The sequence below is a fragment of the Chamaea fasciata genome, unplaced genomic scaffold (genome assembly GCF_029207755.1).
Source record: "Chamaea fasciata isolate MVZ Bird 193981 ecotype frontalis unplaced genomic scaffold, bChaFas1.0.hap1 SCAF_26, whole genome shotgun sequence".
Taxonomy (NCBI): Eukaryota; Metazoa; Chordata; class Aves; order Passeriformes; family Sylviidae; genus Chamaea; species Chamaea fasciata.
In genome coordinates this window covers 3,800,462-3,818,625 of record NW_027094111.1, presented here as the reverse complement: position 1 = coordinate 3,818,625, position 18,164 = coordinate 3,800,462, and the positions used below count along the sequence as shown (strand labels likewise).

The 18,164-nt window shown below is 50.2% G+C and overlaps 1 protein-coding gene across 2 annotated transcripts; it reads left to right on the top strand.

Annotated features, from left to right (window-relative positions):
* The first annotated feature begins 115 nt into the window (after positions 1 to 115).
* Positions 116 to 17,171, top strand: MTF1 (metal regulatory transcription factor 1). Of its 2 annotated transcripts, none has more exons than XM_066204296.1 (11): positions 116 to 174; positions 957 to 1,424; positions 5,620 to 5,858; positions 6,461 to 6,592; positions 7,121 to 7,194; positions 7,734 to 7,867; positions 8,388 to 8,465; positions 9,109 to 9,211; positions 9,764 to 10,320; positions 11,090 to 11,156; positions 11,255 to 17,171. In XM_066204296.1, the coding sequence occupies exons 2-11, from the start codon at positions 1,011 to 1,013 to the stop codon at positions 11,650 to 11,652; spliced, it is 2,196 nt and encodes a 731-aa protein (XP_066060393.1). In that variant the 5' UTR covers positions 116 to 174; positions 957 to 1,010; the 3' UTR covers positions 11,653 to 17,171. The 2 variants fall into 2 exon arrangements, with proteins under 2 accessions (XP_066060393.1, XP_066060392.1); XM_066204295.1 differs by having other exon boundaries at positions 9,761 to 10,320.
* The last annotated feature ends 993 nt before the right edge of the window (positions 17,172 to 18,164 follow it).

The window sequence follows — 18,164 nt, the reverse complement described above, 5'->3', positions numbered from 1 at the left end:
GCCTGGGCCCGGGTGTCGCTGGGGGCGCTGAGGGGGCGCGCGCGGCCGCGCGGGGGCGCTGTGCTCCGCCCTCCCGTCAGCCCCCGCGGCGGGCGCGGCGCTCCCGGAAGCGGAAGTGGGGTCGCGGCGATCATGGTGCCGCTGGGGCGGGGAAGGAGCCGCCGCCGGCACCCGGTGAGCGGGCGGGGGGAGCGGGGCCGGGGAAGGACGGGCCGAGCCGAGCCCTGGGGAGGGCACTGCGGCTCGCGCAGGCACCCGTAGTGGCTCTTCGCGGCACCGGGTGGGGTGGGGGTAGTGCCTCGCTCGGGGCGGGACCGCGGCGCTCGGCCCGGCCCGGCCCGGCCCCGCCGCCACCGGCCGCCCCAGGGCTGTGCCTGCGAGCGGAACGGGCCCGGCCCCGCCGCCACCGGCCGCCCCGGGGGCTGTGCGAGCGGAACGGGCCTGGCCCCGCCGCCACCGGCCGCCCCGGGGCTGTGCCTGCGAGCGGAACGGGCCCGGCCCCGGCCCCGCCGCCACCGGCCGCCCCAGGGCTGTGCCTGCGAGCGGAACGGGCCCGACCACCCCGGGGCTGTGCCTGCGAGCGGAACGGGCCCGGCCCTGCCACCGGCCACCCCGGGGCTGTGCCTGCGAGCGGAACGGGCCCGGCCCTGCCACCGGCCACCCCGGGGCTGTGCCTGCGAGCGGAACGGGCCCGGCCCTGCCACCGGCCACCCCGGGGCTGTGCCTGCGAGCGGAACGGGCCCGGCCCCGCCGCCACCGGCCGCCCCGGGGCTGTGCCTGCGGGCGGAACGGGCCCGGCCCCGCCGCCACCGGCCGCCCCGGGGCTGTGCCTGCGAGCGGAACGGGCCCGGCCCCGCCGCCACCGGCCGCCCCGGGGCTGTGCCTGCGGGCGGAACGGGCCCGGGCCGGCCCCGCCGCCTGACCCCCGCCTTCCCCCGCCCGCGGTTGTGTTGCAGATGAGCCGTTCCGGGGGCAGCTCCTCCCGGTAGCGCGGCGAGAGGCGCGGAGCCATGGGCGAGAACAGCCCCGAGGGCAACGCCGTGTACTATGAAGCGGAGGAAGACGACTTAGCCCAGGATGAAAATATGCTGAGGTTTGCCGACAAAAACGGGCTGGTGTCCTCCTCGTCCGGGACGGTTTATGACAGGACAACTGTGCTCATCGAGCAGGACCACAGCGTGCTGGAGGATGAGGAGGATGAAGGACAGTGTGCTGATCACTTGCCTTTTTTACCCGAGGGTCACGAAGAAGGATTTCATTTGATAGCAGATCATGAAGGGATGTCACAGGGTTATGTGCAACACATTATTTCTCCAGATCAGATTCATCTAACGATAAATCCTGGTTCCACTCCCATGCCCAGAAACATCGAGGGAGCAACACTCACTCTGCAGTCTGAGTGCCCAGAAACCAAACGTAAGGAGGTGAGTACATGTGTTTGAATGGAATTCTGGGCTTTGTGTTCCTTAAAGGCTTTGGAAATGGCTTTTCCCGAGGCTGGTTTTCAGGAGAGGGGCAGGAGTTTTGCTCATTTTGGAGGGGTTTGTGTAGCAGAGTGAATTGCCCTGCACTAAATGTGCTCTCATTGTGGTGCTGGGGAGAATGGAGGGACATCCCTGTCCCCTCTGCCACCCCCTGCTGCCCCAGGACCCTGCCAGGAGGCACTTGGTGACCCTGCATGGCAGGAGGGTGTGGCACTGACACGTGTTTGTGTGTAATTTTAGTGATCTTCAGGTTCTCTTCTGGTCAGGTCGTTTCTTTGTGAGTTCAGGGGCAGCTGGAACAACCTGAGCTGTTGCTCTGGGGTTGGGCACATTCTCAGGTCACAGTTAAGGGCCAGGCCATTGCTGGCAGCTGGAGTACCAGATTTGAGAGGCCAAATTTTAAATTATTTGTAGTTTTACTGCGTCACAGGGAGTCTGTGAGGAGAAGAGGGATGCTTTAAGCTGCCATCCGATGTGTTTTGAGAGCTCAGGTCAGCCTGCATGGCTAAAATGGAGTTTACTCCTCATTCTGTTTCCCTGATGAATTCTGTGGGGAGAGCGTGTCCTGGCACTCTCCTTTTTGGGTGCAAAGGGGAGGTGACTGTGACAGCAGCTCAGGGACAGCTCAGTGCTCCTGTTCTGCCTGAGTTCTGTGAGGGGTGCTGAGTGCAGGTGTCTGTGCTGTGACACTGGGTCCTGTCCCTCAGCACAGAACTGTCACCGTCTCACCATCCTGGCTCAGGAGCTGGGGCTCAGGGGTGTCAGCTCTGCTGCTGGGGAACTTCTGGACTGAGGTGTGAGCCTGTTTGAGTCTCCTTCTGTCACTTACTCGAGTTACCAACTGCTGCAGCCTGGAGCTGCTGAAGGATTTCACTTTCTTCTCCTCTTTGTGTGACCCTGAGCCACAAAAGGGGTGGGAGCTAAACAGGGTCAATGGCCGTGTGTGCAATTAAATTCAGTTTTTCACCCTTGTGCTTTAGAGAAGCCTTGTAAGACGTGGCATTTCCTAGTGAAATGCTTTATACGAATTTATTTTCCATTTCTGGAATTAATTTCCCAGAACAGAGGGCAGTGATGCCACACTGTGACAGCAGTGGCACTGAGCACGTGTGCAAGGCCCTGTTGCTGTCTCAGAGCCTGATGAGTTGTCTGGAGGTGAGGAGGGGAAAGCTCTGAAGCTCCCAAACGCCTGGGTCATCTCTGAAAACCAGCAGCTCTGTTCTTTGGTGCTCCCAAAATGTTTATAACAGTTTTAACGCTTGAGGTAATTGTTTTAAAGTCTTAGGTTTTTCAGGTCAGCTTTAGACATCTGTGAAGCTAAAAAGGAGGTTTTGCACTTCAGTTACCTTTGGCTTTTTTTTTTTTTTTTGTTCTAATTCTGTTATATCTCTCAGTGTAATTGTGCTGGTAAAAACAAACATGATTACAGTTTCATATTTCAGATTCAGCTGTCCTTTGTTCAGCATGACACAGAAAATGTAGCCATTTCGGGGGGGCGTGGAAAGCTCGGGAAGAGTTAAAGGCAAACAGAGCAGTTACTGTAGACTTTGAACCAAGGTGTGAGGCTCTGCTTCCTCCAGCCCCGTTGGTTATTGCACAATGAGTTCCCATTTCTGAGGGAAAGGCTGGATCACGTCTCTTCCAGCGTCCCCTGGCAGAAGCAGCAGCTCAGTGTCCCTGGCCAAAAGCCACAGCCTTTGTCCTCAGAGTCCCTGGGCCCCATCCTGCCTCCCCAGGCCTTGGCCTCTGTTGCCTTGTTGGTTTTCTGGGGTGCTGTGGCAGCCTGGAGCTCTTGCTGCTGTCTCTGTGAGCCTTTCAAGTCATGATTTGAGGCTTTCAAATCAACCTCTGGTGGTTTTGTGTGTTTAAGCTGTGCTGTGCTAATGTGAAAAGAGAATTAAATGCTGTGGTGCTTCACACAGAAAGGTTTGTTTTGTTCAGAACGTGGTGGTGATGTTGCTGCTGCCTGTGGTGTGCTCAGAAGGGTTTGTGAAATAAAGATTTGGCCTTTGAGGGAGGGGGAGTGCTGCATTGTCGGAGTTCAGGCCATTAAACTGCTGTTGCTGCTGCCACCTTCCCTCACACACAGGCGGTGACAGCTGGGAACCAAACAGCTTAATCAGTAATCAATACTGTGCTTTTTCTTCTAGACCTAAATGTAAATACCTAGAAAGCTTAACAGAACCCTCCCTTGATTTTCAGCTGGTTCCTGCCTGTGTCAGATCCCTTGTGTACCGTGGGGAATGTTCTGTAAAGTGTTCATTTCCAGCTGCCTTAAAGCTGTCACAGGGAACATTTCCTTCAGCACTGAGACAGGAACTGTGCTGGATCTGGTGATCCTGGGGGAGCATTTTGTACCCTCCTCATGCAATAAAATGCTTTCTGATGTTGGTGTCTTAGTGCTCTGTGTTGTGGCTGCCCCAGCACAGCCAGCCTTACTAACTGCACTGTAACCATGCTGCAGTTCTTTAGTGGTAACTTCTGCCTCATTTGAGCTGTAAATTAAGGGCAGATTGCTTAGAGTGAAATTACTGCTCCCTTCTCTGAGAATGCTGAGTGACTGGTTGAAAATGTGAAGGGGTGAATTCCTTGCTTCCCGTGGCAGGTGCGAGCTCAGCCATGCCCAGGAAAACCAGGCTGAGCGCACCTAACAGAGACTGGGGAGCACAGAATGTTTCCCCTTCCTCCTCCTTCCCCAGCTTTCTATTTCTGTACATGGTCTGGGATATCCCTGGATCAGTCAGGGTCCGCTGTCCTGGCTGTGTCCCCCCCAGCCCCTCGCTGGTGGGGCAGAATGAGAAAGGACTAAAAAATTCCATCTCTATCATCAGCCCTGTGTTGAGCACAAATCCAGAACATGCTGTGCACAAGTGAAGAAAATGTGCTCTGTCACAGCCAAACCCAGCACATGATGGTATTTCTGTGCCCTGGGTGAAGGTCTCTTGGATGTCTCACAGGAGGGTTTAACGTTCTGCAAATGTGAAGGTTTTATTGAGGCAAGGTGAAGGTGAATGCCAGCCTGTTGTGGGAGCAACAAGAGACCATGGATTGAGATACACAAAAGTTCATTCAGCTTTATAGAATTTTCTTAAAGGGGTGCTGCTGGCAGTTTTGTCCCCTGCAAAAGAGGTTGGGACTAACCATTTCTCTTTCATTATGGAGAACTGTCTAGAACCTGATTTAGAGCTGGTGTGACTTGCCAAGTCCTCTCTTGGGCTCCTCAGTCATTTTTAGGTGTTGAGGGTTCTGAACTTTGTCAAATGAAAGCCATCAGTCTGGTAATTAATGGTGGAGGATAACTTTATTCAGGCAGATCAGGGGGTGTATTCCTTCTGCTTCACGAGAGAGGATGAGATTTCATTAGCTGTTACCACTTGCACTCTGGAGGCTTCTAAACCATCCCTTGTGCCTGCTGCACAAGTGGGGAAGGTACCAAATCTAGTTCCATGTGAGCTTGTCCTAGGGATCTCAATGGCTCACTGAGAAACCTGTGACACCTTTATTGGGGTGTCCTTGTGACCAAGTGTGATCCGTTACACTTGAGGCATTGACTGTTACAGCAGCCACAGAGGGAAAGAGCAAGGCTCAGTGAAGGCTGTTTTGGGATAAAGTGATGAATGGACTGGTGGTTAGTCCATGGGAGATGGTAAAAACCGTTTTGCTCAGGGTGTTGATGGGAATTGAGCACACGGGCAGTGGGTTTGAGCACTGTGACAGTGCATTTTCCTTTGTCTCCCTGCTCCACAAATAAGTAGCTCTGCAGGAAGCATCGAACTGAAGTGCAGGTGCTACACATGCAGGTAGTGCAAGATTTGATGGCTCCTCAGTGTTCTTTCCAACTGTGTTATCAGATTTTTAGCTAGAAAAATTTTGGATTATGTTTTTTCCTTCTTCCCCTTGTGTTAGATTCCTGTTCTGCAGGGCCACCTGCTTTCCCATGTGCCACTCCTTCCTCACAGAACGCAACAGAAATGTTGTTGTCAGAGAATTCAGCAGCAGCAAATATTCTGGGGGGGCTTTGGGGTCAAAATCTGTTGCATTGTCTTTGATGTCTGACTGCCTCAAAGCACTGCACCCATATCTGGATTCCAGAAATCATTAAAAAAGGTGAAGCATGCAGCGTTCTGTCCTTCAGGTGAAGCGCTACCAGTGCACCTTTGAGGGCTGTCCCCGCACCTACAGCACCGCCGGCAACCTGCGCACTCACCAGAAAACCCACCGGGGGGAGTACACCTTTGTCTGCAACCAGGAGGGCTGTGGCAAGGCCTTCCTCACCTCCTACAGCCTCAAAATCCACGTCAGGGTGCACACCAAGGAGAAACCCTTTGAGTGCGACGTGCAGGGCTGTGAGAAGGCCTTCAACACATTGTACAGGTGAGAAAGTGTTCAACTGTACAGCTGAGGTGTTCAACACACTGTGCAGGTGAGGGGTGTTCAACTGTACAGGTGAGAGGGTGTTTAACACTACAGGTGAGAGGGAGTTCAACACTGTACAGGTGAGAGGTGTCCAGCCCTGTACAGGTGAGGGGACATTGAACCCTGTACAGGTGAGAAGGTATTCAGCACTACAGGTGGGAAGGCTCTGGCAAGTTTCCTTGTAGGTATGGCTGTTGCAGTTGTGCAAGTTGCATCTCCTTGGCGTTTGAATACAATTATTTTGGTTCTTCCATGTACAGGTATGAATATAAACCTCTCAAGTGTGGCAATGCTGTCCAAAGGGTGGGATAACAGAACTGTGATGACTTCTCTATATTCCAGTAGCACTGAAGGTGGTGCATGAACACAGGGGTCTCTCAGACCTGTTGGAGGGCTTTGGAACTGATTGCAGTCACTTCCACGAGCTCATTACCTTCTTCTCAGGATATGTTAAGCCTTTGATCCTGTCCTGCACGTTTGAAAGAGTGGCTTGCTTGCCTCAGGCCGGCGCTGTCTTATCCTACCAGTCCTAAGAGGGATTTTTTTGACACGTTTTTTAGGTTGAAAGCACATCAAAGGCTTCACACAGGGAAAACATTTAACTGTGAATCAGAAGGCTGCAGCAAATACTTCACAACGCACAGTGACCTGAGGAAGCACATTCGAACACACACAGGAGAAAAGCCATTTCGGTGAGTCCTGTGCCTTACGTGGCTTCTGTGCCTCAGGTAATGAGGCACCTGAGCCAAAAAGCAGCTGTTACTGCTCTGAATGGAGTGGGGTTCTGAGAAATGAGTGAAGGTGGCTGACTGGCATTGGAGCTTGTTTGTTCTCCAGCTCCCACAGCTGCCTTTGACAGTGGGTGCAGTGATTGTCCTAAAAGACAAGAATAGTTAAAGTAGATTTTTAAACATAAACCTACGCCATGATGAGCATCTTTTAAAACACATGGCTGCTCTCTGCTGGGCTGCAGTGTGTATTCCATGAAGGAATCCCCCAACTATTGCCTTTGTGCTTGGATTTTTAAGTCCTTCTCAGAGCCCTGCTGTGATGTGTGTAGCAGGCACAGCAGCTGCTGGGAGATACCTGGTTGCTAACTGAGCTTAGCTTAGCTTTGGGCCTGCTTTTTAGAGTCCTGGAACTATTGCAAAGCATCATTTAAGGTTGTAGCTAATGCGTTGAAGGGGCTGATGCTGACTCTTCCGTGGTGCCTCATTCAGGTGTGAGCATGATGGCTGTGGGAAGGCTTTTGCTGCAAGCCACCACCTCAAAACACACGTTAGGACACATACTGGTAAGTTCTATGTTATTTTTTTTTTAATTTTCTTTAATTGAGCTTATTCAGTTTATACTAACTTTCAGAATCCTAATATGACTTTATAGTTCCATATAATATGGGAGTGACACCAAGCTGAGTGGCTCAGGTGACATGTGTGAGGGAGGGGATGGCATCCAGAGAGACCTTGGCAGGCTGGAGGAGTGTGCCCATGTGAACCTCATGTGTTTAAAAAGGCCAAGCGCAAACTCCTGCACCTGCATCAGGCCAACCCAAATTTTCCATTTATGGAGTTATATTTATGCTTGACAGGTCCTGAATTCAATGAAAATGTTTTCACAAATGTATCAGTAAGGATGCGCAACAATTAAATATTGTGTTGTGTGTCAGTTCCCATGGTGAAATGGGAGCACTCACCTGCAGGATTCCCAGGAACACTCACTGTGTGAAGGGGCATTAAACACCTTGTTTGTATGAAACACTGCTCTCCCAGGTGCTTTAGAAGTGTCTGATAGGATGTTTTTAAGTCTGTTAAATGTGTTCTGTGCTGCCTCTAGGGGAGAAACCCTTCTTCTGTCCTAGCAATGGTTGTGAGAAGACTTTCAGTACCCAGTACAGTCTCAAGAGTCACATGAAAGGTCATGAGAAGGGACATACCTATAATGCACTTCCCAATAACAATGTGTCTGAGGTTAGTAACACTTCTTAATTCCCCTGTGTTAGATGGATATAAACCATACCTTGGGGACGAAATCATTTGATCTGCAGCTGGTAGCATTTAAGACTGGGATTTTCAAAGGGAGTTGTAAGTGCTCACTTTGCCAACGTGTGCATGTGGGCAGTTGTGTCCGTCAGGGTTTCCTTGTGTGTGCTTCAGTTGGAATTAATACTGTGGGGTAAACATGTGAAGTAGAATAGACACTAACTAAAAGTACGTACTGGGAAGGTTTATTTTTTATTATTTTCTTAAAGTTGATTTGTTCCTATGCTAATTTAAAATTCTGGGTTATATGACTTTTTGGAAGTATTTTGACAGACATGTTAAGAATCCTTGATAGCTGCTTAATATCCTTTGCTTAAAAATCTTGCTCCTTTGATTTTAGAACTGAGATCTGGGTCCAATATAAGCTGAGGATTCTCAGAAGTAATTTAAAACATCCCTGACATACTTCTTTTAATATATAATTCAAACTGTTTTTCTTTTTTCACAGGATACAAGTCACTCACTTTGTCTGAGTGATTTAAGCCTCATATCAACAGATTCAGAATTGCGGGAGAACTCTAATCCAGTGAGTTACTGTCCTGGAATTGCCTCATCCTCATTTGAGTCCTGATTTTGTCCTCCAGAATGTGCAGTGCTTAGTTCAACTTGCTGTAGAAGGCTCTGCAGCTGATTTTACCAGAACAGTGTTCTTGCTTCCTGATAAGTGTTGACTGAGCTTAGATTTTACACAGAGGAAAATGAGATGTTGAGGAGACTGTGTTGTTCTTTGTGCTGAGCAGGGTGCAGCTCTGGTGTATATTCTGCTCTTTGAGCAGTGTGGGTGACTACAATTGCATAGTCCAGGATGCAATCTAAATAGAGCTTTTTTTTTTCTGCTCCAGAAAAGGTTCTGCAAGCAGCCAGTTAATATCTGTTTCTAATGGAGTACTGCAAGAAATAAGGGTTAAACAAAGTGTGGATGCAGAGGAATATATTTTACTTTTGAAGCAGTTACTTATTTTTGTAGGGGGTTGCTCATTATGTTGGTAAATTTGATTACAGGCAATAAAAACTAGGTGTAAATTTATAGCGTGTAAGATTTATGTGTTGCCATTCCTGAAGGTGGCTGGTTCATTGGAGGAGTGTTTCTGACGCTGCTTGACTAGGGTTTGTGGAGACCTGAGATACCGCGTTGTCTGATGTCTTCGTCTTTGTTTTCTGTTTGTCAGACACATGGACAGGACCTCAGTACAATCTCACCAGCAAGCATCTTTGAGTCTATGTTTCAGAGCCCAGACCACACTGCGAATCAGGATGACTCTCAGCAGACAGGTACCAGTTATATCTGCACTGCTGTTAAGGAGTGCAGCTCTTTCTGACAGCTCTGCGTGCATGTACTGAACCCAGCATTTCAGAATGAAGGTTAATGCCCAATGTAACTCTTAAGAAGCAAAAAGAACTTTAATTCCAGGGTTGAATTTGTTGGTGTTGGGATGCGTGGTGTGCACAGATGGTGTGACACCCAGTGACAGGGAGGTGACCCAGCACTCTGTCCTCAGTACCGGAGTTCTCAAGCAGTCCACATCATCCTGTTTTCAAGGTTCCTTCTTAAAGTTGCTGTACAACCCAGCTGATTAAAAGGCTTATTAGAGGGAGCTGATGAGACTGATCAGGCTCAGTGTAGAGAGCCCAGCGTTACAAACTTTCTGAATTTGCAGCTACTTTTAGATTTCACTGTCTAGGATTGTTTTGGACCTCTAGTCGTGGTAATGCTTTGCTTGGCAAAAAATCCATCAGCTAGCTGATAAGTTCATTGAAAAAGCAGTTCATTCAGACTTTTTGAGAAGGGATGTATTGACATTTTTTCTGCTTCTCTTCCAGCAGCTTCCTTGATTGAAGGGTTTAACGGCGACGCGGACTCGGTGGCTGCGGTCCCGCCCCCAGCAGCCGACGCCGCCTCCTTGTCCCTCCCCTTGGTCCTGCAGCTCGGCCTCCCTGAGCCCGCCCAGGCAGCGCTGCAAGCCTCGGCAGCCCCCGCTGCTCCCTCCTCCATAGCACCCAGCTCACAGCCGGCTGCGTTTGGGAATCCTGCAACTGTTTTACAATCCCCAGAAGTGCCTGTTCCTCACAGCACAGCGTTTGCAGGCGGTCGCCAAGACTTCCTGCAGCACAGCCAGCCTCCGCAGCAGCCCTTGGTGCAGGGACTGTCCGTGGTTGCTGGGGCTCCTGCCCCCACAGCCCCCAGTGCAGCTGAGCCCCTGCCAGCTGTAGTTCAGACTGTGCCTGTTGGTGCAAACCCTGTTTTGACCAGTAACCCCACTATAACCATTACACCTTCTCCAAGCACCGCCATCCTGCAGTCCAGCATTGTCATGGGAGAGCAGAACTTACAATGGATCTTAAATGGTGCCACTGGTTCCCCACAAAGCCAAGAACAAATGGTCAGTACATCCAGCAGGGCTTTGCAACGGCTTGAACCATTCCTACTAGAGCCTTGGCTTTTGAACAGGGAGAGGGTCAAACCTGTAAGATAAACCCCAGGATGCAGTGTGGTATGATGCTTGTCATGTTAATGTGTATACACATCACCAGTGCAGCCCCTGGAATAGACTGGGAGAGAAACAGAGCACAGAGAAACACAGAAAGATCTTTCTTCCTTCTTTCCCCTCGTGGTGCAGCTATCAGCGTGTTTATCCAGCACAGGGCACCACCAGGCCTGAGGATATACATGGGCTTTAATATATTGCTTTTAATGCATAGAAACACAAAAGGTTGTGTTTAGTCATTTTGTAATCTCTGCCTAATTTTGACTGATAATGAAAAGAGCTTTAATGAAAAGAGAATGTTTGTGGTTTTCTAGTAAATCTGGATAGCTGAAACTTGAGGAGTTTTCTCTTTGACAGTATTGGTGCCACTTCAGGCTCTCAGCTGTAGGTGGACACGAGGGAGTGGCTGCAGGTACAGGCAGTGGGAGCACACAGAGCAGTGTTTAAGAATTCAGTCATTGAATTGTCAAAACCCACAAGCTGAGTTTGCCAGCAAATAATGCAGGGGATGTTCTGCCCAATTTTGAGGACCACTGAAACAATACTTATGCCCAGTTTTCCTTTGTGTTTCTTTGGAATATGCATATAGCTGTTTAGAATTTGAACAGCAGAAATTCGATTCGAGTCAATTCACACTTTTTTCTTGTTTTTCTTTTCTTTCAAGCCACAAGTTCCAAAAGTAGTAGAAAAGGTGTTTTTTACCACTGCATTACCAGTAGCTGGTAACACAGGTAAGCCTGACACTGAACTAATTCAACAAAGCTGATTTCTCTCTCCCTGCAGTGAAATTATGTAGTTGCATTGTGTTTTGTCTCTGTCTCACCTTCAGGAAACCCCGTTCAGCAGATCGGTCTCAGCGTTCCTGTTATTATTATAAAGCAGGAAGAGGCCTGCCAGTGCCAGTGTGCCTGCCGAGACTCTGCCAAGGACAAAGCCACCTCCACCGTTAAGAAGGAATGTTCCTCACCTGATTCAAAAACTTTGGAGCAGCCAGCTTCCCAGCTGCAGCCTCAGACCTTTCCTTCCTCCTCTGCTCCTCCTCCTCCTTGTGGGCAGAGCAGTCAGATAGTTAACCCTTCAGACTCCCAGACTGAAACATTAAGTGCCATGGATGTATCGGACTTCCTGTCCCTCCAAAGCCCTGAAACCCCGTCTAATATAATTCCAATCGAAGCACTACTGCAGGGTGAGGAAGAAATTGGTTTGAATAGCAGCTTCTCTAAGTGAAGATGTTCCAGATTTTTTTCCTTTGCACCTGGAGGGTAAAACCCTTCTCCTTAGAAGCAGAAACTGAAGGATCGATTCTTATTCCTTCCTCTTTGGAAGTTTTGTGGCTTATTTCTGCTTCACGGATGTCATCTTAGTCACGTCCCAGGTACATCCACCTTCGAGATTCTATCTTAAAAAAAAAAAAAAAGGTAAAAAAAAAAGAAATAGTTAAGTTATATATGAACTGTTTTGGCTGCACTGTCTGTCACTTTTGCTTGTCATATGTGAACACAGAAGTTAAGGTTACTCGTGTGCAAAATGATTTCTAAAAGGAAAAGGGGGGTTACTTTGTCTCCAATTGCACATCACTCACTTTTGGGATTAAGGTACTGGCAGCAAGCGGGTCTTTGTTACAACTTCTTGGGTCTCTGATTTTCTCCTGTCTCTCGTGTCTCTACTAACCATGCACTAAAGGGGAGCCCAGGAAAGGAGGCTGCAGGGGAGGAGGTGGCATCGCTGGGGGAGAGGGTTTATCTGCAGTGTGGTTTGAAGGTGGTTGTCACGTACCTGATGAGGAGCTGCTGCCTGGTTTCGCTGTGTACTAAAGCTCTTACTAAAGCCTCCAAGAGCTTTGGGGGCGTTCATTTCAGCAGGGCACAGGTACCTTGTGCCTCTAATAGATGTGTTCATTTAATTCCACTAGGGCTCAAGTGTGTTGCAGACACTGTATCACAGCATGGAAGCACAGTTGGAGCCACTGCTGGCTCTGGCTCCAGAGTCTGTTTTCTTGGCCTCTCCAAAGGGTACAGTGAGTCCCAGGTGTGGTCAGGTTGGTGCCTGCTGCTCTTTTGATTTCTTAGGCTCTGTTCAGCTACAAAGTCATCATCCTAACCCTGGGACTGTTGAATCAGGAGCACGGTGCCTTTGCTGGTTACTCTCATCTTTTGTGAAGAACTACCCTTAAGAAAATTTTGTGAAAGATTCAACGTAAATTCAGTTTGAATTCAGTGAGTCTGTCCTTCAGTTGTCCACACATCCTTCTTTTTTTTTTTTTTTTTTTTTTTTTTTCTCTCCAGTGAGCTATATAATTTCTGCCTGACTCTGCCTCCAGCCTACTGCAATGCCAGCTTTTTGTGCACGGGGCTATTTCTTGACTAAAAGATGTTACTCAACAGAATAGTTTTTCATATCAAACTGAGAGTCTATATTCTAACCTACTCAGGGTAAATCAAATCCAAACCCCCCCTTCCACCAAAAAGCCTGTAATGTTGCAATAAATGCAGTCTCATTCTAAATGGTTTATTTATGCTGCATTATTTTAAAAGATGTAATTTTATAGTTTTTATCCATCTTTCTGGCTTTGGCTGTCAGTCGTCTTGTGTTAAAGGAAAGAATATTAAATAGTCTTTATTCAGTTTACAGTGTTGTCATTAGTGAGATACAAAGATAATGACTGTAAGCCAATTAGTGGGGAGTGTCCCTGCACTCAGTTTAGGAATGCAAACTGTAGTGGATAGAGGTCTTTCACTCTTGGTGTTTGATCAGAGCTGCTCTCTGTACCTCCGGGGAGGGGAGAACCCTGTGAGTGCTGCCTGGTGATCAGCAGGTGTTTGATCCTCCTGTGACATGCTCAGTGTAGCCTGACCACCCCTGGTACTGAGAGCACAACCTCTCCTGCCGTTCCCTGAGAATGCACTGCCCAGGCAGGGGTGGAAGGGACTGAAGGGAGCTGGCCTTCCCCTCCTGGACAGCTTTGGTGAAGTGCAGAGGGGGCAGAACCGTGTCCTGTGAGGGCAGACAGGAACACTCTGTGCCTGGGACATGCCGTGTGTCTGTGCTGGGGCAGAGAGCTGGCTGTTGGCAGCTGCAGGGATGATGAACTCCAGGGCTGAACACTCCAGGGCATCACCACACATATGCTGGTGGTGTTTCCTCTGGGAGTGTGGCAAGGCTGTTGGAGCAGGGCTGTAAGTCCTGCAGCAACAGGGTTTGGCATCCACAAAACTGATTAACAAAGCATTTCTTGTTTTGTTGCTGTAATGGCAATCCTTGGAGGGCAGGGAAGTGGTGGCCCCTTTGCTTTTCTCCTACAGCTTCATTTTGTGCTGCAGTTGGGTTGCACGGCAGCAAGAACTGCTTTGAACACACAAAACACAGTCCCAAGCCTGCATGGTTGGGATTGTCCTTGCAGAGGGGTCTCCTGCCAGCTGCTCTGCATAGAGCTCCACTTTTGGGAGAGGAGTGAGCACAGCCTGGAGCTGTGTGGGGGTCCCTGTGGTGCCTCTCACTCTGGCCTCAGGCATTTTCTTTGGTGAAGTGCAGCTGTGGTGTTGGAGGGTGAGTGGGTGTGTGCCTGTGGGGGACTGCTGAGGCAGGAGTGTGAAGATTCCCCAGGAGTTGTGGGGGTTACCTCTGGTGGGGGACAAGGGGCCCAGGTGTGGCCTGCACTGTGACAGCTGGGCAATTTAGCAACTGCTTCTGAGCCTTCACAGCCTTCAGGGAGGCTTTTTTACTTTTGCTACTTACGACTTAGTCAACCTAAAACACGCTTCTGGTTGGACCAGAGAGCATCTTCAGAAACTCTTTTGTGGCTGAAGTGAGTAGAAGAAACTACCAAAGTCTCTGGACTGGGGAGCTCAGTGTGGAGCTGCAGTGATGGGCAGCTGTGCCCAGGGTCAATCTCTGCTGTTTCTCTTCACAGCTACTGGGGTTTTTTTTTGTTGTGTTCCAGGAAAAGCACTACATCCTGCTGATTCTTCGGTGCATTGGGTTTGCCAGTGCCCTCTTACACATGCATCAGGCAGGCTGCATTTCAGGTGGAACTGGTTAGAGCTTCTACTGAGGCAGGAGCGTGTGATTCTGTGAGCACACAGGCTGTGCATCCACTGCATTTTACAGGTGTGTGCTTTTGTTGTTTGTCGTCCATCTGCTTTCCAGAGTGTTTGTGCTGCGTGTGTCTGAGATGTTTTCACATTTGCATCATCCCCAGTACTGTGTGATCAGACTGGGCTCCAGGGCAGTCTGTGCCATGCTGGGGTGGGAGGAGATCCAAGGGCAGCTGCAGCAAAGCCCTGAGATCCTGCAAGGCCAGAGATTTTCCTGTCCTCTCCTTGCTGCCCCAGCATTTAGCATATTCACTATTATTACATGGTTAATAAAAGGGAGAGTTTCTGCCCTTCCAGATGTGGTGAGACATTGGATTCCCAGAAAAGGGTTAATGTGCTGGAGCCTCTGGGAACAGCGTGCCTGCCTCTACAAAGTCTGCATGAACCCCTTTAATTATCAGTCAGAGAGCAAAACTGCACCTGTTTTGTGCTAGTGGGGGTTTACTTGGTCACTCATAGTTTCTAGATGGGTGTAGAAGCTGAAATATGTAGAAAGGATCAAGTTACTGACTTTGGTATCTTTGGTCACCAAGCAAGGACCCAAGCAAGCAGACTTGGAGTGCAGCTGAAGGTTGGAGAAATTGCTTTTTGTGCTTTGTAGGTGGGGGGTGGGGGGCTGGGGTAGAAAATCAGCACTGATTGAATGCTGGTACTGAATTACATGGAACAAAGTACGAGCTGGACACTTGTGTAATGCTGAGTGTGCCCAGGAAGACAAGTTCGCAGAACCTCATACTGGTATCTAAAATGCACTTTAGGTTATTTTATCTTTAACCCAATTGCTGCAATTTCTTTTGTATATACTTTCACAAAGTTTATTTTTGCTCTGAGTAAAAGTTAACAGGGGTGTGCAAAGATGAGCACTTAACTTGGTGCAATACCTGTAGCTAAAGATCCTTGTCCCTCGTGGTCCGTGTGTGTCCGTCTGACAGAACAGGTGTGGTGGGTGCTGTGCTGCCCTTCCCCCCGTGCCCCAGACTAATTATGCATCGTTAGCAAACGTCCAATCTATGCAAATAACCCTCTGAGAGCACTGTGCTTCGGCAGCCTTTTCTCTCACGCTTTCTGGGGGCTGCGTGTGGCTCCTGTTGGACATGCTGTGTGTCCCTTGGTGTGTGTCCTTCTTCCCCTGTCCCCATCCTGTCACCCACGTGGGAACACAAGTGACGAGCTGCTTTCAAACAGGCATGTTGCACCTTTTGAAATTTGTCCTCAAGATGGTTTCTGATGTCCTGTTACTGCCTTATTTCTTGGGGGTGGCGTGGCCGTAGCCATCCACAACGTTGTCCTTGGTCTGCAGCGACGCTGTGAAGTGTTTCCAGCACTCCTGGATATTATCCTGGATCCAGGATAATAAACTGGGCTCAGAGCTGGAGCCAGCCTTGGCACGGAGCTGCAGGGGGAGCTGAGCCCAGCCTAGCTGTCCTTGGAAGTGATGTGGGATGAGCAGCTGTTGCTGGGGTGAGGCAGCCGGGTCAGTGGGGCAGAGCAGACACCAGCTCTGGTGTCACGTCCTCGGGCAAGGCACAGAACCTGGCACTTGCCTCGGATCCTCCCCACGGGATGAGGACAGGGTGTTTTGTTGTCTCCGAAATGGTTTTGAGATCTGTGGGTGAAAAGTTCTTGGCAGGAGTTACCTGAGCTAGCTGGGCAGAACTGTTGGGAGTCAGTTTGGACTGTAAGGCAAAAAAAAAAAAAAAAAAAAGAAGAGCATGTCTTTAATAAACCCTATGGATTTCTGACTGCAGAGTTTTTAATTGTATACTATTTTTTCCGTAACATATTTTGGAAGCAATGTCAAGTTTTTATAAATGTTACCTGTAGTCGATTCTCATGGACAGGGCTGAAGTTTTAACTTTTTTGTGTCTTGTCTTGATATCTATCACATGTTCTAGAAGTTGGATTCTGTGTCTGCACTGAGAAATGCAAATTAAACTGGATATTTATGTAGTAGTGTACATAGTCTAAGTGTGTGTTTTTGGAACTAGGTGAAACCCCACACCATGCTGCGGTGGTGTGCAAGCTGGCCAAAATTTGGTTCATTATGCAGTGTACACTTTCTCAAATAAATGCAGTTTCTACTTTTTCTTAAAAAGATTTTTTTTTTTCACATGACCTTTTCCAGCAGACTCGAGGGTGTGTTTGCAGTGCTGTAGTTGCAGTCGCTGGTGTGTTCCTGGTTTGTGACTCTTGTCCTCCCTCTGCTCAGGCTGACCCTGCTCTGTTTTGCCTCTCCCAGCCCAAACCCCAGCCTGGCTCCAGCTCCAGCTGAGCTGGCGGGGCTGGGGGGCTGCACTGCCTGGGGCTTTGGAGACAGCTGAACTAAACCCCAGTTTCTCAAGAATGTGTGTATGGTAATAAAGGAATTTATTTAACTCTGAAACGTGGGAACAAATGTGCTTACATTGAGCAATGTGAAGATGTTAGTTACAGGTACAGTACTTCCAAAGGAAGAGCATCTCCAAAACCCAAAAGAGTAAATATGAATTTGTATTTTTTGAAGAATGTGAAATAATGGTGTTTGCTTAATTGCTCATTTTGTATGAAGTTAATATTGTACTTTGAAATACCTGCAAAGAAGTGGAAATTAACCTTTTTGGAATTGAAAGCAATATTAATACTAATGGAATCCTAATTAAATGCTTATTTAAACATTGTGTTATAACAGTTTTTTTTTTTTTTCTGAGAGTATTCTTGTGGGAGAGGAGTGTGAGAGTGTGAGTATTCTACCCTGTCCCCTAAAGAAGAAGAATTCCAACCCTGAAAAAAAAAAAACCCCAGCGTTTGCCCTTTCACCCTCCTCCCTCTCCCAGCGCTGGCCCAGCTTGGCCGCTCTGGTGCTGTGAGTTGGGTGGGAGTTAAAACCCAGAACTGAGGACTCTCCCATCCCTCCATCCTCATCCCGCCGCTGGATCCTGCTCGGTCCCGGCTCCCCCAGGGCTGGCCAGGGGCTGAGCAGGGACCGCGGCGGGCTTTGTGCCTCGGCAGCTCCCGGCCCCCGAGCGGCCGGGGCACGACCGGCCTTGGGCACACACGGGCGCCGGTGCCTCCTCAGGGCACACGCGGGGCTGCGGAGATACACACCGGGCTCGTCTCGCTTTATTTTGGAGTGTAAATTTAATGCGATACTAAGGCACGAGCGCGGCGGGGGAGCCCGGCACCGCGCGGAGCCCCGAAGCCCTCGGTCCGTTCCGCGGGGCCGATCCTCGGTGCCGCCGCCGCCCCCGGGGCTCCTCAGGGCCCCGCGCCGCCCGCCGGGCCGGGGCTCAGCGCCGCCCGCAGCGCGGCCATCGCCGCCGTCAGCTCCTCGCAGGCGGCCATGCGGGACCGCAGCCGCCGCTGCCGGAGCTCCAGCAGCTCCCGGAGCTCCCGCAGCCTCCGCGGGTCGGCCGGAACCTGCGGGGAGACGGCGGGCTCACGGCGGGGCCGCGGTAGCGCCGGAGCCCCCGATCCCGCTCCGCTCTCCCGCTCCCTCCGTTCCTCCCTTTCCCCTCCCGTTCCCCCCGTTCCTGCCCTCTCCGCACCCGCCGCTCTCCCGCCGGCTCCGTCCGCCCCGCTGGCGGCTCCTGCGCGCCCGCGGTCTCCATGGGAACGGCGGCCCCGCCCCGCCGGCGCCGTCACCGCGCCGCGCCGGGGGTGACGCGC